General features: G+C 38.6%; 5 protein-coding genes across 5 annotated transcripts; all 5 read left to right on the top strand.

Annotated features, from left to right (window-relative positions):
- The first annotated feature begins 3,203 nt into the window (after positions 1-3,203).
- On the top strand, positions 3,204-6,035 carry LOC117477055 (B2 bradykinin receptor-like). Its single transcript, XM_034123768.1, has 2 exons — positions 3,204-3,385; positions 4,714-6,035. The coding sequence occupies exons 1-2, from the start codon at positions 3,366-3,368 to the stop codon at positions 5,753-5,755; spliced, it is 1,062 nt and encodes a 353-aa protein (XP_033979659.1). The 5' UTR covers positions 3,204-3,365; the 3' UTR covers positions 5,756-6,035.
- A 1,140-nt stretch (positions 6,036-7,175) lies between these two features.
- LOC117477263 (B2 bradykinin receptor-like) lies at positions 7,176-8,204 on the top strand. Its single transcript, XM_034123937.1, has one exon. The coding sequence runs from the start codon at positions 7,176-7,178 to the stop codon at positions 8,202-8,204; it is 1,029 nt and encodes a 342-aa protein (XP_033979828.1).
- A 1,611-nt stretch (positions 8,205-9,815) lies between these two features.
- On the top strand, positions 9,816-11,429 carry bdkrb1 (bradykinin receptor B1). The gene is made up of 2 exons (XM_034143617.1): positions 9,816-9,882; positions 10,338-11,429. Exons 1-2 carry the CDS (start codon positions 9,865-9,867, stop codon positions 11,427-11,429), a joined length of 1,110 nt encoding a protein of 369 aa, XP_033999508.1. The 5' UTR covers positions 9,816-9,864.
- Positions 11,430-14,447: 3,018 nt separating this feature from the next.
- On the top strand, positions 14,448-18,159 carry LOC117475977 (B2 bradykinin receptor-like). The gene is made up of 2 exons (XM_034122481.1): positions 14,448-14,545; positions 15,864-18,159. The coding sequence occupies exons 1-2, from the start codon at positions 14,526-14,528 to the stop codon at positions 16,906-16,908; spliced, it is 1,065 nt and encodes a 354-aa protein (XP_033978372.1). The 5' UTR covers positions 14,448-14,525; the 3' UTR covers positions 16,909-18,159.
- A 993-nt stretch (positions 18,160-19,152) lies between these two features.
- Positions 19,153-22,744, top strand: LOC117477253 (psychosine receptor-like). The gene is made up of 3 exons (XM_034123925.1): positions 19,153-19,837; positions 20,530-20,545; positions 21,719-22,744. Exons 1-3 carry the CDS (start codon positions 19,153-19,155, stop codon positions 22,695-22,697), a joined length of 1,680 nt encoding a protein of 559 aa, XP_033979816.1. The 3' UTR covers positions 22,698-22,744.
- The last annotated feature ends 397 nt before the right edge of the window (positions 22,745-23,141 follow it).

Here is a 23,141-nt window from a genome sequence, read left to right as displayed (position 1 = left end):
AGATAAAGTGATGTATTGACTTAGGCTTTGAGGATTTGGTTTGTTTTGTTTGTGTTATTTTTGTGTTTAACTCTTCACTTCCCTTTCAGAGTCATGCCCTGATTGGCCAGGATGAATTAGGGAAGGCTGGCAATCAGCTATAAATGTGACTGGGAAAAGAGTTGAAGGGTGGCATTTTTTTTTCCTTGTTGGTGAAAGAGCAGCACAAGGCATGTAGAGAAAAAGCAGTTTATGTTTCTGAAAAAGAAGGTTTTTGTTGATTTAAAGAAAACCCTCTCTCCTTGTGATGTTTTAACACCTGCACCTCACATTAAAACAGCCTAATTTTACTGTTTTAGATTTGGTTGAAAGAGATACGGCCAAATGTTGTTTTCACTGCAGAAATAATACTTCAGTCATAGCAATTCATCTACCAATACATGTCTACATATTTTGCATCTTAGGTATGTTGCAACATTTTGAATAAAAGGAACCAACAAGCTTTTCATGTTTATGTTTGGATCAAGATATTTAATTGTATGTGATATATGCATTGTATGCATCACTCCCACCCTCATCCACCTACACTGGTTGCCGGTCAAGTCCCGTATATCGTACAAAGTACTCCTCCTTACCTACAAGTCCCTCCATGCCCTTGCCCCCCAGTACCTATCGGACATCCTTCACCCACATGCCCCACCCCGGAACCTGCGGTCCTCAGACTCTGGCCTGCTTACCATCCCCCGCACCAAACTGCGAACCTTCGGGGACAGAGCCTACAGTGTGGCAGCCCCCACCCTCTGGAACGCTCTCCCTGCGGAGATTCGCAACATCCCCACACTCGACGCCTTCAAAAGGGCCCTCAAGTCCCATCTGTTTGCCAAGGCTTTCGGCCCCTAATCGATCTGTTGTTTTGTCTGTCTGACTTTTGTTTTGTTATGTTTGTTTTTCCTATATTAGTTGTAAAGCGACCTTGGGTCCCTTGAAAGGCGCTATATAAAATCAAGCTATTATTATTATTATTATTATTATTATACAAAGATAGAGGAAATATGTTGTGTATCATTCTCTATTTGTAAACACAAACATAGCTTTATTGATTAAAACTATTAATATCATTATGTCTCAATTAGGACATTGACAGTCTTAAAAAACAACCAAAAAAAGCAATACAGAAAGAACAAGGTTCAGAGAGAAAATGAGGACCAAAGCACCTAAATGAACAATTGATATCAATGTAGATATTCAAATATCTGTCATATCAAACGGGGACTTCCATTGTTTGAAACATGGGTGTTGAATAACAACACTTGTTCTTGTGTTTGGATATCCAATATCCGTCTAATGTATTTTATTCCAAGGAAATGTACTGTAAAAGTGTCATGAGTGGGAAGTCAATAATATACTCAGTACACAGACCAATCTATTATACAAGTGTATAAAAACATCCGTCAAATGGGACATAAGATTTAGATTCTTATTATATCTAAAAAGAGGAAAGGGAAGCAGGACAAAATGAGGAAACGATATCTCTGTTTCAACACCAGGAAGTCTCATGACTGGGCTGTTATTAGATTCTATGTTTGACAGCCTGACCTGTCTTAGAAAATTAATGGTGGGCGAGAGAACGGCGTCAGAATGGCGCCAGCACCAACTGGATGCTGCTTCAGATGCTGCCAAAGCACTGGAGGTCACTTCAAGGTTACCACTCAAATTGTCCTTTCACTCAAACACAGTTAAAGGAGCATGTGTCTTAATAACAGGTACATTTACATTACGGTAAAGCATGAAGGTCTTCTTCCATGTCTGTGTGTTTTAAGGACCAACAGGAAGTGGCATAACTGAATCATTATCATTGCAACATGTCTTTTTTTAAATCAGTCATGCATTTACTGCACGTTAATCATATGAATGTGACACACCAGATCAGTTTTCACACATTATTGGCTGCCTTTAAGCCCCATTGTGTATTCTAATCAATGCTAACTAGAAAATGGCCTTTTGGCTAAAGTGAATTCTCCCTATTTAGCTGCACTGTGAGATCTTAATGTCCCTCAAATGGCCATGTTGTTCATCCCAAATGCTGGCTCTGAGATAAAGACCTCAGCCCTCAGCCCACAAGCTGATAATCACAGGCTTGATGATTGAGTCACCAGTCAATCTTCCCGCACACACACACACAACCACACACAGCATAGAAAATCGAATTAGTCAATTATAAATATAGTTTAGTATATTTGAAAGATAATTGAAGGGGTCAATATTACATAACATAAGGAGGAACGGACTGAGTCCTTATATAGCCGTAAACAACAAATAGGAAAACGTTTTTTGTATTGTTATAACATAAATAACTTTGCTGTTCACAATTTCTACCCAATACATAACACCCTGCTTTCAGCAATAGAACAGCATGTGGAAAAAAAGCCACCATTATAACTCCAACCCTGTTGTTTTGGTTAAGTCCACCCTTTGGAAAACTAAGCACACTCATCCTCATGCCAAACTTGCAATGTGCCGGGCCAGGGGATTGTGGACACATGACGGGAAATGTTGGCTATGTTTTTAAGTGTTTTGTAAAAGCCTAATGTGGGAGAGGATCTTCAAATGGTTAAGATGATCTAGTCTAGCAGTGTGATTCATTGCACATTGTGTTAATCGTTTATAGGCATCAACATTAAAACATTTGTTTTCGTGATACAATGATCTGTTCTTGAAAATGACTTTTGTAAAATGCAACAATCAAATATTGAATTGGCCATTAAACTGGTTATGTAAGCCATGGTTTTAAGTTTACAACAGTAACCATAATGACTATCACAACGCCTTTCTAAAACCATTAAAAACGTTCAAACCAACCTGTAATAACAAACACAATGCAGTGCAGTAACTGGATGCACAGTAATCAGTGCACACACATCATTTAAAGGCTTTCATCATAGTCCAAGCTAAAATAAATTGGACTTTAATGCTGAGAAAATAACACCACTATGCTCACATGTGAAATGTCTATGCAATGGGATTTTGGTGTTTATACTGAAATTCTCAAATATCCACGCAAAGACAGATGTCACCCCTCCCACTTTGAAACTGTATACTTCCAGCTCAAGTGGCTGCAGGAACTAAAACATATTTATATAATGAAAAACATTTAGCAATAAAAAACTAAACGTGCTAGATGACTAACGCATATACATGCTGTGTGTGATGACGAGGGCAGGGGACAAACAGGAGAGAGAGAATGCAGACAGAAGTTCCCTGACATCCTTTTAATTACAGTTTTCTATAAGAGAGCGAGTCAGTCACAGACAGAGGAGAGTAAGGGAGGGTTACTGGAGCAGTCGTGCATCTGGAGGTTTCACATCTGGACTTAGGACTCAGGAGCAATGAATCTTCAAACTACAAGGTATTTATAAGCTTTATTTAGTTATTTATCGTGAAATATGTATACATGATATTTTTTCATGCATGGAAATATCTATAGTTTCAATGTCAATGACTATAAAAGTTGTTTTGTAATGACATTTTCAGATTTATTCTACTTCTTTTGTCAAGATTTATTGAGTAACAAAATATCTTGATACATAATGGTAACATATACAGTAAAATACATCCAAAACGTAGCATCTCATTTATTTAGTTTACATGTCAGCGAGCAGTAACCTCCCTCTCTTTTGTGCTAAGTACATTACGGTTATTTTTTTATTTTTTTCGACTATGCTGATACATTTAAAGTAACAATTTAAAATGTGTTGATTGAATCGAAATTTGAAAGAAAATGAATGAAATAACATTTATTGTGTTGATTATCTGAGCTCGAATTTTGCCCCTAAGCTAAAAACCAAACATTTAACAACAAACATTTGGCACTTTTCAAAAGTTGATTGTACATGCCACAGAACTGGTACCTTCTACATACTGTACAGTAATAAAAACAATAAAAACAATCTATTTAAAAGAAAAATGGGTTTAGACCTACACTCTTAAATCGCAGCTCTATTGTGATTGATTCTCAATAAATGTAGAAACATCCTCATGTACGTATCATTAAAAAATACAGTTGACTTTGATGTAAAGGTTCAGTGCAAAACAGACTCCCATGACAAAGATGATAGCCTATCTCATATTGTGCAGAGCAAAGCCAAATTACCCCCGGGGGAAATTAGGATGAACAGAGCCCAGCATGTTGCTCATTATGTGGAGATGGTGACCACTGTACTACGCAACTTAGATGCAAATACAATGGAGAGAGTAATCGATTGATGGGTGGCGGAAGGACTGCTGATGGAGCATTTCAAGATTACAATGCAGTGATCAGTAGTTCTGCCAGCAGTTAGATGTACAGTGAGCGGATGCATATTTAAATTCCCCGCTCTGTGTTATGATTAAGTTCGAAGAGATCAAAGACCTTAGAGACTACATTCGTATTTTAATGGTTGGTTATGTCATTTTAGTGTGGTACGATGCCCAAACAGCTTGGGAGTTATGAAGCTCAGGGGAGGACCCTATAAAGACCATTTCCCCACAAACAAATCACACAGTTTAACCAGGTTGAATGATGCCAGGTTAATGCAGTTAATTCCCATGGCTTTCAGTATTTATGCTAAGCTAGTCTAACCAGCTTCACATTTACTGTCATAAAAGGAGTATCGATCCTTTGACCTCCAAAGATTGTATGAAAATTATGTAAACGTTTTTATTAATATCAATGTTTAATTTACTTTTTTTCCACAGCGTCCCATACCTCAGCACCACAGCTTTCAATGGAGACCAAAACCACACCAATGGCACAGACTGTCCTCAACAGTACGACTGGGAGTGGCTCCACACCGGCCAGCCAGTGTATATCCTCATCATCACTGTGGTTGGGATTGTGTTCAACGTGTTTGTCCTGGGGGTTTTCTGCTTCCACAAGAAGGCCTGCACCGTGGCTGAGATCTACTTGAGCAACCTGGCGGCTGCTGACCTCATCCTGGTGGCTTGTTTGCCCTTTTGGGCTGTCTACATATCCAATGGTTTCAATTGGCCTTTTGGTCTGTTCATGTGCAAAGTCGTCAACCTGGGCATTAAGGTGAACTCCTACAGCAGCATCTACTTCCTCGTTCTGATTAGCATAGATCGCTATGTGGCACTTGTTCATACAATGTCCCATGCCAGAATGCGTCGGCCAAAATATGCCAAACTGGGCTGTCTGCTGATGTGGGGTTTCGGCTTGCTCTTGAGTGTACCCACCATTATCTTCAGGAGAGTGAAATATTTCCCTGAGTATGGTGTGAACGCATGTTTTCTGGACTACCCAAATGTCACTGCAGGACTGGTCTTTGATGGGATTTTGATAGTTTTTAGCTTCATCATCCCCATTTTGTTTATCTCATTCTGTACTATCAAAATTATTCAGGCTTTAAAGATCCAGGCGATAGAGAGGTTCAATGCTCAGAACACGGAGAGGAAGGCCACCAATCTGATGCTGGCCGTCCTCCTGGCATTCCTCATCTGCTGGGTGCCTTTCCATGTGGTCACCGCACTAGATGTTCTCTTAAGAGCTGACATCCTCGGAGGATGTCACCTGGAGTCTGTCCTAGATATCTGCAATCAGATCTCCACCTACTTAGCCTTCTTCAACAGTGTTCTCAACCCCATTCTTTATGTCATTGTAGGAAAGAACTTCCGTAAGAACGCTTGTGAACTCTTCCAGCATTGGAAAATTATTAAAAAAAACAACTATGAATCCTCACGTTCATCAAACCTGTCAGCTACACTGAAGACTTTGGTGTAAAATACTACTTTCATAATCACTGGAGTACATACAAATACTTATTTTTAAGAAATGTAGATATATGTGCAGGGACATAAAATGTCTTAAATGAATTGTTTTCTCAGTTTATAACAGTTGAACTACATGAATTAAACTAAACTTGTTTAAAACATTTCCAAACAACTGTATCTTTAACATACAGGTGATGTGATATAAATCAGCCTGGAGCTGTACAATTATTTATTTAACATACAGTTAACATATCCTGTCTTGTATATATTTGTTTTTGTTCTGAATATAAAAGGTCCAAATAAAAAATACTTATTGTTTTACAGATGCCTCGTGAATCTTTATAATATATTTAAATGTTGATTGGAACACATAAACTAGAATGTAAGAGAGAACCAACAACTGCTTGCTAAGTGTTTTCTGATGTTATGACTTAGTGTCTGCAGAGTTTAAAACAGTATCATGTCAAAGAGTTTCCAGTGCTGATACACAAACATTCCTCTTTTTGTTGGCTGTATGGACTTCGCTTCACGTTTCTTACCACACCACCATTTAACTGCCCGATGTTGACTCATTGTGGGCTGTGGGCAAGGGTACACCCCTACTTGTCCCTTAAATTAAGGCACGTCTTGCCAAACAGGAAATCTGTGTTAGGAGTCTGTATTTACCACCATTGCCAGAGCTGGAAAATATTGTGAAACAGAAAAATGCAGGCGGACAAAGTTACCTCAAAATAGAAATGATGCATGCAAAAAATACACTGTTTGACCTTGTTGCCTCTCTGGATTTTGCTAATTTGCCTAGGTTGCTTGATTTTACCCTTTGAAGGGAATGAACTTTTAACTTTATAATGCTTAAAGGTAAGGGAAATACAAACTTAGAAGGCAATACAGTATGATAACGTACTCCGTCAGTAGCAATCCATGGTAGTTGACTCCAATGTCAGCTTGCCTTTTAACCTGTAGCAAGAAGCTTGAAGTTTGGCCCAACAATGTGTATATTCTCTTCTGAAAAATGGGAAAACACAATAGTTTAGTTAAGCATATATTCCCTTAGACAACATCTGAGCAGATGCCAGTTACATTGTAGTTATGCTGTATGTGTTTGTGAATGCATGCACGTACGTATTACAATGACAGACATATTCCATACAGTATCTGTTGCTAGGACATCACTTTTTATGTTGGCATGAGCAGGCTGTGTGCTCTTACTGATAAACCACCATTAAATCACTAACAGTCCATTAAATCTATTATTCCTTCTCACCTTGGAACTAACATTATGATGTGAATGTAACAACAGAGACATTTAACCTGTGTTGACACAGTTGAAAGGTTTTTACTTGTATGTTCACTTTGAACGCAGCCTTTTTTTTTCTTACTCTTAAATCGTTGTTACTGTGGAACGGCCTTCACATTGAGCCACAGTTCTTATGGAGACTGCCACGAGAGATGAGCCTGTCTGCAACCACACAGATGCATGGGACTGGGTTTACACCATGCAGCCTGCCTACATGTCCATCATCTGCCTCTTCGGAGTGATCGGGAACTCCTTTGTGCTATGTGTGTTCTGTCTCCAGAAGCGACGCAGCACTGTGGCCGACATCTACCTGAGCAACCTGGCAGCAGCTGATCTCCTCATGGTCTCCTGCCTGCCGTTCTGGGTAGCAACCGTTATCAACAAGTTCCACTGGAGGTTTGGGGAGCCCATGTGCCAGCTTATCAACATTGTCATTGGGATGAATTATTATTGCAGTGTGCTGTTCCTTACGCTTGTGAGTGTAGACAGATACCTGGCACTTACCAGACCCCTAACCCATGGGAGAGAGAGACGGGCCTTCTGGGCACATGGGATTTGCTTCACTATCTGGATTGCTGGGGTCTTGCTCAGTATCCCTGCTGTCTTCTTTCGCTCCGTACAGTTTTTCCCTGATCTGGGCGTTGAAGCATGCTACCTAGCATATCCACATGAAGGCTGGAGACTGCGCTACAACGTGACTGTCAGCACTGTGGGCTTCCTTATCCCCGTTCCTATTGTGTCCTTTTGTAGTTACCACATCACTAAAGTCCTTCGCCACAGCCAGAAGCTGAGACAAGGAAGCAGAGGCAGTGTGGAAAGCAAAGCGGCATATCTTGTTCTTGTTGTTTTGGCTGTGTTTATTCTCTGCTGGCTGCCCTACCAGGTTTTGATCTTCTTGGACACCTTGGATCATTATGAAGTTGTCTCTGGATGTACTTGGGCGTACGTGTTGGACATTGGAAACCAGTTGGCTACTTACCTTGGTTATAGTAACAGCTCATTAAATCCTTTCCTGTATGTGATTGTGGGGAAGCACTTCAAGCAGAGGGCAAGGGAAGTGTTTAGACGTGTGCTGTGCAGGAGGAAAAGGCAGTGTGGGAAGTCCGGTCGCTCCAATGCCAATCTCAACTCAACTAAACAAACAGAGAGTACTAAATTCTAAATCTACACACACACACAAAGAGAAACGTTTTACCAAAAACAGCTGTTAAAAGAAAACAGTATCTATCTAGCTATCAGTTTAAATGAAGTACAACAAAAACACCAATTAAAGAGTCAATCATAAATCCACTGCCATTTGAAAGCCATATTTGGACCTTTTGGGAATACTCTTATTTGGTTTTTGCTAGAGGTTATATGACTAGGTCAATACTACTCTTATTTATAGGCTAAATGTGGAGATACAGCCAGAATCCCATTAGCTTAGCATAAAGACTGGAAGATGGGAAAGGGGTTATCATTGTGGTCGTGAGGTGACAAAATGTGCCTACCAGTACCTCTAAACCTCACTAATTGTCATAACATCTGTGTTTGATACAAAAACTTTAAAACCATACTATGTCGTTTTTGCACTTTTTTAAAGAATTAAATAAATGAGATCATGTGATGATACGTGATCTTAGAGGACCATCTTCCAAGGCTTTTTCTTAAGTAACTTCACATGTTGGAATCGGCTCTATAACTGATGCAACAGATATTAAGAGTAATAAATATGTCATACATTTTATCCTGCCACTGTGTTATACATGTACGTATGAAATATATGTTTTCCTTCTGCAATATCAATATAACAGAAATGACGTGAATAGTATATATCACCCACAAAACATTTGAATTCCAGATAATAAAGTTTCTATTAGGGCTCTAATAAAGATGTTTTTCAAGTGAGTTAAACTATGTATTGACTGTTTCTTGTTTTCAATAAAGTATCATCTATAATCCTCAAAATCAAAAAGTGTTTTTGTTTTGATAATAATGAACTGTGACAATGAGCGAGATTTCCTTTCAAAAATATCTAACTCGTCTGCATGATTCAAGCATGCTGTTATCATTTTGACCATAAAAGGATTTACTGCACCTTCATACTCATTTTTAGATGACACTTCCCACTGCATACTGACAGCAACACTGTTTATGTTGTATTCTGTCTCTGTTTGTTTGCTATTTAGTTGTTAACCATATCAAGTTGTTATGACGGCTTGAGTTGGAGGGACATTTAGAATAGATTAGGACAGAATAACATCACGGTACAAGGATAAATAGGAACATGACAACATTTGTTGGGATTAATTAGGCACATTTATTATCTGTATATGCAAAGGTAAAACTGATACAATAAAAAACACGTCAATCCTGATAATCGATTTGATCAGTTGGATAAAGATTTCTATCAACTGCACGTTATCTTCCCTTTGGACACGAGAATTGTTGATGTGATAACATAGAAACACTCTGAATCCCTCTTTCACATTATCATTCATTTGATTTTTCATATAATAAAAGACATACAACTACCTTACTGCCTTCCTTGACAGTCTGCACTACTGCTAATGGAGTTGAACACTCTCCAACACATTTGGTGTGATGCAGTTTCAGGTTGTCTATGACACTATTTGTGCATAGAGCACATTTTTACTCTCTCCTAAACAAGTTGATATATTGCATACTTGGCGAAGGGTGAGGAAGAATGCAACTGTATACAAAATCGTTCGTAACAGATCTCTCCTCTGACTTGCTTTGCACTCTCACTGGGATCTCAGTGTACACATGAGCCCTGTCCCAGACGTGCCTGTTATCATTAGCATCCTGAAAATAGGAGGAAAATGTTCATGAACCACACGGTAAGAACTTATTCATTCCATATTATTTCCTTTTTTCTTTTTTGAACATCAACATATGTACTTTAAAGATACTCAGAGATGATAGATAGTCTTTCAGCATAGACTAAGAATGACAATTAATTATGTAGACTGTTTAGCCTTTTTGGTAGCACAAAATGATTTAAGTTACCACATGAAAACACATTTCAATCAGGAGCTTTGACACATGTTGTCAAACTAAAGGAAAGTTAATCAACTGCTTGTTTTTTCTCGGTCACTTAAGCTATCTAAATTTAAAACATGTCTATCATGAGGGCAACATTTTTATATTTTTTGTATTTTCCAACATGTCTCATTTATTTTTGTTGAAGCTAATATCAAATGTTATGTCTCTGATGCAGTAGCTTTCAAAACGTGTTTTTCTCTCATTAAAAACGTTTTACTGATGAAGCATGCCTAAATATTTTGTTTTCTAGCCTATGGAGCCAATTATGCTTGTAGTTGTGGGGACAGTGTGGTCTGAAAACAGCAGTGCGTCCCGACCATCAGAGTTTCCTATCACTGCAGAATGGGAGCTTGTCCGTACCATCATTCCCCCGTACATCTTCATGTTGTCTCTGTTAGGCCTGCTCTTAAACATCTTTGTCCTGGGTGTGTTCTTCGCCCACAAGGATCGACTGACTGTAGCAGAGATCTACCTGAGCAACCTGGCGCTGGCTGACATTATTCTCCTGTGTGCCCTCCCCTTCTGGGCGATGAACATCCTCAACAACTTTAACTGGCCGTACGGAGACGCGTTATGCAAACTGGTCAACTCCATCATCATCCTCCATTTCTACACTAATATCTTCACCCTGGTCATGATTAGTGTTGACCGCTACCTGGCACTTGTAAAGACCATGAAGGCCAGGTGGCTAAGACGGACACTCTATGCCAAAGTGATCTGTTTCCTCCTGTGGATGTTAGCTCTTGCTTTGAGCACGCCAACAATGGTTCACAGAAAAGTGACGTACATCCAGGAGATCGGAACAATGTCCTGTATTTTGGATTATAGTCAAGGCGACTCTTGGAAGTTGGCCCATCAGATTCTGATGAATGTTGTTGGCTTTGTACTGCCTGTTCTGATAATTGTTTTCAGCAGTGGGAACATAATCAAGGCTTTAGTTCAGAGAAAGGAGAGGGTTGCATTCCATGACATTAATGACACAAAAGCCACAGTACTTGTGTATGCTGTCACACTACTATTCTTACTGTGTTGGGGCCCCTTCCAGGTCTTCACCTTTCTCGACACACTCTGTGATGTCAGAGTGCTGGATGAGGAATTGTGGTTCCATGCTCTCGATATAGGAACCCAGGTTTCAGCGTATCTGGCCTTCCTCAACAGCGCCCTGAACCCACTGCTGTATGTCTTCTCAGGGCAGTACTTTAGGAGGAAAGTTAGCGCCATCTACAGGAGGACCAGACATTATCGCAGAGGATCAGATACGACAATATATCAACGCTCAGTTGTGTCCACTTACATTAACAGAACAGAGAAAATTAAGCTAGTGGTCATTCTAAATGCATAGGATCCCATTACATTCTCGACTTGCATAGCTGATTATGGGGAAAATCTTTACAGTATACAGTACAGGATATGAGTCTCATAATTGTGCTTTCATGAGACAGTTAATGGTGTTATATGGTTAACTAGCACTATCATCGGATGTTTCAAACTGTTCTTATGCATACATAATTAACACAAGAGATAATGGCTGTAATTTGCAAAAGACATAAAAGCAGATTTTATGTTTACACTTATATCATGTTCTGAAGAAATGCAGGATGTATCTGACGTAATTAAAATTACTCGAGAAGTGCAGTTTACATTCTGCAGGCTAACCAAAGAGAAAGGCCACCCATGTACTTTGTGTGTATTCACATTCATAAATCCCCTTGTATGGTATATATCGTGACATCTTAACAAAACATCTACTCGGTGACAAACACATGCAAGCTTTTCTTCAGTATCAACAGTTATTACTCAAGTATGTTTGTGTCTTGCTGGAATAATGTGTGCAATCAACTCAATTAAAGTACTAACATGCAAAGACATAGCGTAAGGCATAACCTGTTGCAAACTCATAACTTTCCCAAACTTTTGTAAATGGATCCAAATGTATGTATGTATGTATTGTAAAAACATTGTTGACACCTTCTGTTACATACATTAAACAGTATTAGTCAAGCAGGCCCTCTAACAGTGTCTAATTCAAGGGGGAATATGTGCCCTTCTCTCTTTGCAAGATATATGTTTCCTGAGTTTAAAAAAGCAACCACATTTCTTATCTTTGTTGACCTCCAATGGTCTAATTCCTCACTGTATTTTACAGAATCACGCCAGGTTGTGTCAATGTTCACTCTATGCAGAAAGCTAACTTGTATTAGTAAAGTCTAATAATTTGAAGTTATTAGTGAAATTCACTCCTGAACAGAGGCGTACAGTAAATACTTTAAAAAGCGTAATAAGATTATTTATGAATGAAAAATGTACATAAGCTACTGAATAAACATGAGTATACAATGAATTAATGGTGAATGTATAGATTCACCATTAAATTATTACAGTAAATTATATACAGTAAATTAGATAGTTGGCTAATTATACAAGACCAGTTGAGTGATTTAAAACTTCAACAGATGAAACACTTCTGGAAATCAATGCCAGATAGGACAAAGAGGTTTAATATGGACAAAAAAAGGCAAGGAGAGAAAAGAAGGGGAATTACGATTAAGAGAACAATTCAGGGTTTCCTCTGTCAATTTTGTTTATTCATTACATTACATTGCATTTAGCTGACGCTTTTATCCAAAGCAACTTACAATAAGTGCATTCGACCAAGAAGATACAAACTTGAAGAAAACAGAATCATATAAGTACATCAGGTTTCATAGAGCCAAAACATTTCAAGTGCTACTCAACTGGCTTTAGATAAGCCAGTCCTTTATTAGTATATAAGTGCTTTGTTAGTAATTCTTTGTTAGTAATTCTATCGCTCGAAGTGGAGTCGAAAGAGATGAGTTTTCAGTCTGTCCCGGAAGATTCAGTAATGTAAGGAGTGTCCAGATGGCCAAAATAGAATAGACCTCTATGCAGCCTCACCCTTCATCTGATTAACATTTAACATTATAGGGTTAATTTCACTGGTTTCCATCGTTTTATGCTCAGAGGCAAGCCAGGAGGGCGGAGCTGATTCCCTTAACATTCACTATCTCCTGCAGGATTTTTTTTTTCTGCTTAGTATTTCATAACTTTTCCTTATTTAGTGAGGACAAATGGGTAAACATAAAATGAACATGATTTTTTTGTTATATGTCAATTTGACCCCAGGCTGTTTCAGTTGTATAAAAAATATAAAAATGTCAACATTTTACACATTTTTGTGTTGATTGTGTAGGATGATATTGAGGTGACAAATACATGCAAATGTGTTATTGTAAAAAAAACTACCCTCTGCTTTATTTATCTAATAACATACTGTACCTGAAGTACAAAAACCACTCATAATTTACATAGTGGAGGGGAGAATACTATATACTATACCAATATATACTACTACTACTATAAACTTTAATGATGTATATGTCCCGCATATGGTTCTCGCGATGACAGGGATGGGGGGGCATAATACCCACATTCTGAGACCTCTTATATTTGCAGCAACATTTTACACAACTTAGGGGAGGGGAAACATACTAAAGCTCACATAACAGCCTTCTTCTTCTGTGTGGTTTCTCCTATTTGTTTCTCTCTCAATTGAAAATGAACCTTGACGAAAGGGTTTTCTGTCAGTGAAGTTCTGTTCTGGGGCAGTTACAAGTGTAGTCCAAAAGGAGAAGCAACAGAAAGCCTTTTGTATCTGACACTGGAAGGGCAATATTTCCATATTGACCCAAAACACAATAAATGTAACTGTCCTTGATAATGTAAATAGTTTTTTCTTAAATACCAACATTGTATTTGGAAATAAAATAAGTCCTTTAAAAATAGCAAAAAGATCTTACTTTAACATTTTATTTCAATCAGTTAGATTTTATGGTGATTTATATATTTTTCGATAGTCACATAACAGGAATGTATAAAGGGGTCAGTGGGGGGGAAGATTGGGGAATATGTTAAGTTTAAACAGTTTATGAATTCTGGGTTTTGGAGAAAAGGCTGTTTTCCATGCAATTTAGGCAGACAAACTCAGCTACTTCTCTTACATCTCTTCTCAAAACTCAATTTTGTTTTCTGGCTTTTTCTTAATGTAAAACAGTTTGAAAATGTATTTCAGAGGTACTTTTTTTTCTCCCAGTTATTTCTTTATTAGTAGAGTCGAATGTAGTTTAACAACTCTAACATACAGGTCAAGTATATGAAAAACAATCTTGACCTTAATTTAATGCTCAAAATATCTGTGACCATATAAGAAACAAAGTTGAATATAATATGTAGACACAACTTAACTGAAACCAGAGTGAGGATGAAGGCGGGGTCTCAACAGCTTGCAAACATTAAGGAGTCTGTCTGACATCATTTTTCATTGGATTCCTTTCCCTTTCAGAGAGCGTCTCAGAGGCAGACCGAGGACAATGAAACACTGACTGAAGTACTGAAGCAGTGTATCTGCACAAGAAGAAGAATGGCTCTTCCGTCCACAAGGTAGGCATTAACATTCATATGGTTTGCATATTACTTTCTTAATGTTTTACCACGATTGACTGTAGTTTGAATGTTAGCATGGGTTATAAATAAGGTTCAAGGTTCAAGGCTTTTTTTTGTCATTTGTACATAGCTACAGTGTAGTTATGACAATGAAAATCTTAGGTCACAGGCCAACACAATAAAACAGAAGAAACAGATCAAATAGTGCAAGTAAATCAAATAAAATAGAATATAATAGAAATAGTGCAGAATAGTCGATATACAAGTAATTGGAATATTGATAGATATAAGTTGCAAACAGATTAATGTTATGGATGATGTTCTTTCAAAAGTTCAGGTGTTCAACAGTCTTAGTCGGTACCGCCTGCCAGACGGCTGCAGACAAAACAGATGGTTGCTGGGGGTGGTGGGGTTCTTTTATAATCCTGAGGGTGTAAATAAGTAACATCTGTAATGTGTTGTGCTTTGTACGATACAGACTCATCATGAAACTCATCATGAAACTGAGAATGGTTTAATATCGGCGCCACATTTAGACACAGTTCAAATGGAAGACAGTAAACATGTTTTTTCCAACAAATGAACAGTTCTCTAACTGCATAGTTTGTGTCTCAACATGTTGTTAGATGAGGGTTAGATGTTAGACGATGTTGAGGTGTGTACTATGTTAATGAATATTAGAATGACTCTTGATGCATTTATATTGAAAACATTTAAAATAGTAAATCAGTGGTGGCAGGTTTGGACATTTACTCAACTACTAAAATGATAGTAATTTCTGCTAATGTATACTTCTTTACCGTTAATCTGCATATACAAATATGATCAAATATTAAAGAGAACAATCCCAAGAGGGCAGGGGCATCCCTTGGATTCCACTTCAAGTCAGAGCATGTTTGCCCTCCAGCGATTCCTTATTTTGCTGAAATTCAAGATATGCTATAAAATTCCACAGAATGAATGACATATTCACAAAAGTTATAACAGGAAACAGCCTGTCAAGTTGCCGTGGGGAGAGAAATAAAAAGCTTGCAATAAAAGTTATTCATAAAAACATTTCATACATTTTTGTTTTGCTTATACATAAACATACATGTATAACATCCTTATTATTATTTTGTCACCCTTTTTATTCATCATAAACTAGTCTGGCACCTGCATTAAACTTGGAATACAACTATTTCACATTGTTCAGTGTAACTGTGTATTCAAGCATTATCTCTGCAAAACATATTTCAAAGGAAATGTTGAAGTTAAGTTGAATTTGTGTTTGTTTAAACATTTTGTCTTGTTTGCCTTCCTCTTACTTTCACAGCATCCTCGCTGACTTCAACACTACTATAAATGGACAGCAAAACAACATGAATGGGAGTCAGTGTTATAGTGACAAACCAAATTTTTGGCACACCTCCGTGCTGCCGGTGTATATCCTGCTCGTCGCTGTGCTGGGAATTGTGTTGAATGTGTTTGTCCTCGGGGTTTTCTGTCTTCATAAGAAGTCCTGTACCGTGGCTGAGATCTACTTAAGCAACATAGCTGCTGCTGACCTCATCCTGACGTCCTGTCTGCCCTTCTGGGCTGTGAACGCAGCCAACCAATTCAAATGGCCCTTTTCTTATCACCTGTGCCGACTGGTCAACTTTAGCATCAACATGAACGCCTACTCTAGCATCTACTTCCTCGTTTTGATAAGCATAGATCGTCGCGTGGCACTGACGGACCCTCTGTCCCATAAAGGAATATCTAGGCCAAAATATGCCAAACTGGGCTGTGTGCTGGTGTGGGGTTTCGGCTTGCTCCTAAGTGTCCCCACACTTGTCTTCAGGGAAGTGAAATATTTCCCTGATATGCAATCTAATATATGCTATTTGGCTTTCCGAAATCTCACTGAAAGGGCTGTGTTTAATGTGATGCAGTTTACATTTGGCTTCATCATCCCCTTTTTCATCATCTTCTACTGTACTATAAAGATTCTTCAAGCTCTGAACAACAGGATATTTGAGGGGTTAAACACCCAGAAGAAGGAGCAAAAGGCCACCACTCTGGTGCTGGCGGTCCTCCTGGCGTTTATGATCTGCTGGATGCCATTCCACGTGACAAAGATATTACTTTTGCTGCAAAAAGCTAAAGTCCTGACAGGGTGTAGCCTTGAGTACACCCTTAACATCTGCGGCCATGTCTTCACGTACCTCGCCTTCTTCAACAGTGTTCTCAACCCCATCCTCTACGTCATTGTAGGACAGCAATTTCGGCAAAAAGTGAGGGGACTCTTTAAACAGTGGAGATCTACCAGAAAATCGTCCGTTAATATCTCATGCACGAACTCAACCCAGATGAGTATTGTTAGACCTCAGTTGTAGGACTGAAGGGCATTCCTTAGGAGCTGTTGTTTTTGTTTACTTACTTTCACATAATGAAGTTATTAGTCATGTTCCCCGAAGAAGATATGGAACAGTAACTTAGTTATTTAGAATGTAGTCAGAATACACATTAAATACAATCCTGTCTGATGAGAGGATGTTGTCTCATACTCAGACCTTACTTTTTATTTCAGAATTAGATTGGTCTCTCCAAACAGTTTCCTTCATCTTATCTTCTTTGAGCAACAGGAGGAAACCGAGGGGAAGGAGGAGAAAGATAACCATAACATTTAGCAACATGTAAGCGCTACTAACATGAATAGACCAGAGGAAATCAATGTTGTGGTCACCTTTTAATGCATGGGATTATTACAGGATGTGGGAGCCAATTTGTATGCCATTAGTAATGTAATACTCAAAAGAAATGGAGACAGACTGTGTTTCTTTGTAAATGCATGTTATGAAGTCTTTACATGACACATCTTCTGTGTGTGCATGTCTGTGCATATGTGTTTCTGTGTACTGTCAAATGCTGTTGATCTTACTTTCTTTATTATATTTTTTATATTTTAATGTACATCTGAAAAACAAACCCTATATTTTTTTAACTATTTATTTATTCTCTTGTCTCTGTCACTGTTACTCATGTTTCCTTTATTCAACTCCAGAACATTAATCAAGTAAGGGTTTGACTTACACAGTCAGGTTGGTATTTGTTTACAATGTGAACAATGTTCTCTACGTTCCATGAACCACCTCTGTGTATCAATTGTTCAACTATTTGTTTAATTAATTGTAATACCTGGAGAAACATTTGCCTACCTATGAATACACTTACACCTATGTCAGTGTATAAAGACAGGGTTTTTTTGCAATGTTTTACTTTGCATGATGTATAAAGTTACAAATCTGTTAAGAAGTTAATTTAATTCATCAAGCAAAAGGCTTTTATAAGTATTACTTCACATTGGTTCTTATTTTCATAAATGTTTTTCTTGGTTATGATAACATTTTAGTTAAAAATGAATTCCTGCTATTTGTTTATACAATGTCATTACTATACATCTGAATCATGCAGTTTGAAATCAAGCCAACACTATAGCAAAAGGATCACCTTTTTTTGAAGTTTATTTAAAATTGAGTATGCATGCCCAAGTTATAATAAGGTCAAGGTTGGACTGAGCTGTGAGTTTGTTAACTTAACCAACCAGTGTTGTTTTATCTTATAATCATAAAATGTGTATTTACTGAGTTGTTCCCTGTAATTGCTGATGTAAGAAAGTAGTGACAATACAAGCAATGAGTCAGACTTAGTGATCAAATCTGTATGATTGTGAAAGCTGTTGGTTGTTTTTAACCTGGAACATTTGTATTGACGTTGCACTGTTCCCAGATCTTAACTCATTGAATATAACACTTTGCAAATGCAGGAGTAGCCAAAAGAAAACACAAGAGAGTGAGATTAGAGAATAACTTAAGAAAAGCATCCACACTTCCACACTCCAGATACATTCTCTTCACCAAACTTTAACTCCAGCTACTTAGTCTTATTTGGTGAGCTTAGATTCCTAATTATTGGATAAGTAAACGTTCAACCCTCTCAGCCCTCTCAGGCTTTTTAGCGTCACCATATTCTTGTAAATGTAGACAACAATCCGCCCCCTATTCCGTGTTGCTGTATGGCCGGCCCTTTGCTCCTGGCTTGCCTGAGGAGCTTTGCCAAATTTCCTATCCAAATTATATACTTTTAATTAAACTTTAAAACATTTTTGAATTAAATAATAGATAACTTTCTCTCTATATAGATCATAACATCTGAGGTTAATGGTAGAACTACTGTAGCTGACAACACAGTGCAGTTTCCATTTAATCCTACAAACACTCAGGTACAACGTAATGTTTTGGTTGACCTTATCATGATCTTTGAAAGCTGCATACAATTACAGATGACTACAATGAAAGCATTGGATGCTGTTTATATTATTAGCATGGCCAAACATTTTTTAGCAGGAACTATTTGCATTGCCAAGCTTATCTCAGTTCACCAGAATACAGGGCTCTCCATTTCAATCCACATTCAGGTTTGGTCATCAACGCGTGAGGATGGACGCAGCTAACCAGACCAACTCATCTACCTCCTGCACCGTGGAGTCCTCAGTGGAAACGCACATGTATCCAGCTGTTTATTCTCTTTTTTTTATTGTGGGCTTACCGGCTAACTGCCTGTCTTTGTATGTAGCCTGGATGCTGATGAGGAATGGCAACAGCATGGCAGTCTACCTCTTCAACCTGTCCATCTCTGACCTGCTCTACACTATCTCTCTGCCCGTGTGGATTGAGCTGGCCCTGCAGAGACCTCTCGGTGGCCTTTGCAGTTTGGTGGCAGTGATCATGTACAACAGCTTCTACGTAGGCTCGGGCCTCCTTTGCTGCATCTCTGTTGATCGCTACCTAGCAGTGGTCTATCCTCTCCACTTTCACTGGGTCAGAGAGGTGCGGACAGCAGCAATAGTGAGTATTGCCCTCTGGACTTTGGAGATTACCATTCACATCATCTTGCTTGACCACACGGGGGCACTGCAAGCTTTCTCCTCAAGAAAAGTATGTGAGGAGCGAATACCCATGACACAAGAAGACGGTAACCTCGCCCTTACACGTGTCACCCTGGGTTTCTTGGTCCCTATCTTCATCATGGCCTTTTGTTTTCAGCAGATCATGCAATCGCTCAAAAAGAACACCTCAATTCTGACAGTGGAGCGCAGGAAAGTGGGACTGCTGCTGTTTTACCTTCTTCTAACCTACATAGTGGCTTTTATGCCCTACCAGATTGTCATGCTGCTGAGAGCCATACTGGAGCCAGGGACCTGCTCCTGGGCCACAAGGCTTAGAGATCCATACCTGGTCACTGTTGCCACGACAACCATAAACAGTACACTGGATCCCATAATATACTGTTTAATCAGCGAGAGCGCTCAGAGAGAGATAAGGAAAGCTGTAGAGAAATGTTGGGGAGTTTTTCTGAGAAGGACATTTTCAGACAGTTCTAATCAAATTCAGTCAGTTTCCTAACCGAATTATCTATTTGTTTACATTTTAACCCATAATTGCAAATCAAATTAAATGTTAATGACAATTTTGTATTGATGCGAGGATGTCTTAGATAATTTAGAAGAGCACAGTGCTGTTTCTATCCAGGAAGGAAACTAAAATGTATCCTATGTACAGTAGGGGTAGTACATTTATAATACTTTCAATATAAATACAGTCATTTACATTTATATTTACATACACAGAGATGTTGTTTTTCCACTTCTGAGTGGGTATTTTATAACTGTAATGTACTGCTTTGTTTGATTTTGAACAAGATCATATTGGCCTTTATTTACTTAATTGATTTTATGTCTGATAATAAAACTTGAAAAGCAGGAAATCTAGATAATCTTCCTCTTTTTTTATGTTTAAGTTAATTTCCTTTTTGTGGGTTGGTATTACTTTGGAAGATCATTATTTTATTAGTTAACCTTTGATTGGCTAATAACATTTTTACTCAGAGCAAGGAATGTGGATTTTGTCCCCCTGTCACTTACACTGACATTTCTTTATGAAGGGATCTCCTTGTAGGCAGCATGGACCGGATGTAACAGCAAACAAAAAAAGCTCAAAAAAATGTATGTGCCTATCATTTAGGAGCAGGTAGGCTCAGCCAACATTATTACGCTATGGAAAAAATAAGTCAAACAGCCTTTATCAGACACTAATCAGCATCACCTTTACCCGGGTTCATGTCTATGTTGACACACCAAACATGAAGACAAGCAGTGTCATATAGACTTAGTTATTAAATTAAATCTGACATGTGGTCTGTAACACCGGTAGTTTGTTCTGCCATGGCCTGTCACCCAGAGTAAGACATACGGTACTCAGGGACGACTCTTCCTGTTCCTCTGATCCGCCTGACCAAGCAGTGGAAGAGGAGACAACCGAATGAATCCACTCTGCATCTGCTTTAATGTTTTCATGTTGCTCTTAATTACTTTTATGGACATCATTTGGAGCGGAAACACTTCTGAGTAAAGAGTAAGTAGATCTTTATATGAGTTCAATTTAATTGATGGTTTATTTGATCTGGCTAGAGGAATACATGAATGTTTATGGTGCATTTGAAGCCTAAGTATAACAAAGGTTCTTCATGTTCTAGCCCATTAAGTAGCCTTTTATTAGTTATTGCTAACCACTCAAAATGCATTAGTTTTAGATTATTGCCCACCTTCCAGGGGTCTATTGGTTTTGATGCATTTCAGAAAAGTAAAAAAAAATAAGTTTAGTCTTGATTTGACGTAGATAGTCTATGATAGCAAACATTTGATCAACAATTGCTTTTGTCACACCGTGTTTTTGTAATGCAGAAATGCAGGATGTGTTGTGAAATGACCCTCTTCCATAAAAGTGCAACATTAGAGATTTTAAAACGACATACTACTAAGTTTAAAGTAGACGACTACTAAAGCCAAATGTTCCCTGGAAGGTGAACAAACAAGACTTTGTCCAATATGTTAGTTAAGGAAAAGCAATCTGTGATTTATTTGTTAATACAAGTGAATCTTTTGGGAATTTAAACAGTCGCTACATTACATGTAAGTATGTCACTGCTATGAAGTTGAGAAGCTCAGATAAGACCTATAGGTTTTTGAATGTCAAATTATAAAGTAGCAGAGGCAAATATATTTGAATTTTTGTTCGTAAGCGTGCCACAGAAGACATAATTGAATGTGACATATTTGCTTATTTCGTCCCTTGTTTCTCTGCAAAGGTATGAGCACATAAACTCCACATCTGCAATGGAAAACTTAACCCTGAGCTCAAATCATTCAGAATGCTACCCAGTTGATAGCGCTTCAAGGAGGAGGTCGTTTATGTTTTTCTACCTGGCTATCATCGTCACTGCCATCCCATCCAACGCCTTCTCCCTGTACGTGTCGTGGCAGCACATCAGACAGAAGAACGGTCTCGGTGTGTATCTATTTAACTTGGCCCTGAGTGACCTGACCTTCACCATCGGCCTCTCCCTGTGGCTGGACTTTCTGTGGAAAGGACTTTGGGTCCACGGAGGCTACGTTTGTATGCTATCTGTCTACTTCCTCTACACTAACTTTTACACCAGTGAAGCTCTCCTCTGCTGCATCGCTGTTGACCGCTACCTAGCAGTGGTTCACCCCTTTAAGTACACTTTCTTGAGGAAAGTGAATACTGCAGCAGCAGTTGGTGTTACCATTTGGGTGTTGGTGTTCTGTTTCAACGCTACAACCATCTCTTGGGAGGACTCATACCATGAGTACAACAAGTTTGCAGTGTGCTTTGATATTTCTCTCCCGCTGTCAGGGAACCTTGCCTGGGCTAGTGTAGCACGCTTTATCCTGGGCTTTATTATTCCCTTTCTCCTGGTGGTGTTTTCCACCTGGGGGATCTGGGAGGCCGTCAAATCCAATCAGGCCACAAAGGAACGAGAACGTAAACGTATCCTAAAGCTGCTGACAGTAGTTCTGCTCTGTGTTTTGTTCTGCTTTGGGCCTATCCACGTCATGATGCTCCTCCGCACACAAATGGATGACTGCAGGGAGGTTGCATGGCTCCTTTACCCATACAAAATCAGCATAGCTCTCTCCAGCTTAAACTGCCTTGCAGACCCTCTCCTTTACTGCTTTATTACTAGAACGGGGAAGGCAAATGTCAATCAGGTTGTTCTATTCTTCCAGGTAAAGAAGAGGAGCAATGATGAAGATGTGGTGTAGTTTTAAAAAAAGTAAATAGCTAAACTATATGACAAATGTGTGGTAAGCTTTAGAGTTAGAGATTAAACTATATGATCCTGAAGTTTGTATCAGTTGCAGACACTTGGTCAAATGTGAGAAAGTTGTCAACTGGCAAAGATTCTCAGCTATTACGCGACAAAGTTGGCAATGTTGATATGTGTCTCGTTGACGACAAATCTCATTACACTAAACCAAACAATGGGTTACTCTGTCTCTAAAACAACTTCCTGGTACCGGTCTATGGCACCCGAACCCCAGAAGAAGTGGTGGAAGAAGTATTCTGTTTTTTCTCTTATAAAAATACTTTTAACATTCTGTGAAAAAGACAATCCTGCATTCAAAATCTTACTTAAGTAAAAATATATACAAAGTATTATAAAAAATATGCGTACTCCCTGCTGTTATGGTCCCTTGATGTCAGTC

The sequence above is a fragment of the Trematomus bernacchii genome, unplaced genomic scaffold (assembly GCF_902827165.1).
Source record: "Trematomus bernacchii unplaced genomic scaffold, fTreBer1.1, whole genome shotgun sequence".
NCBI lineage: Eukaryota > Metazoa > Chordata > Actinopteri > Perciformes > Nototheniidae > Trematomus > Trematomus bernacchii.
This window is presented reverse-complemented; position numbering and strand designations above follow the sequence as displayed.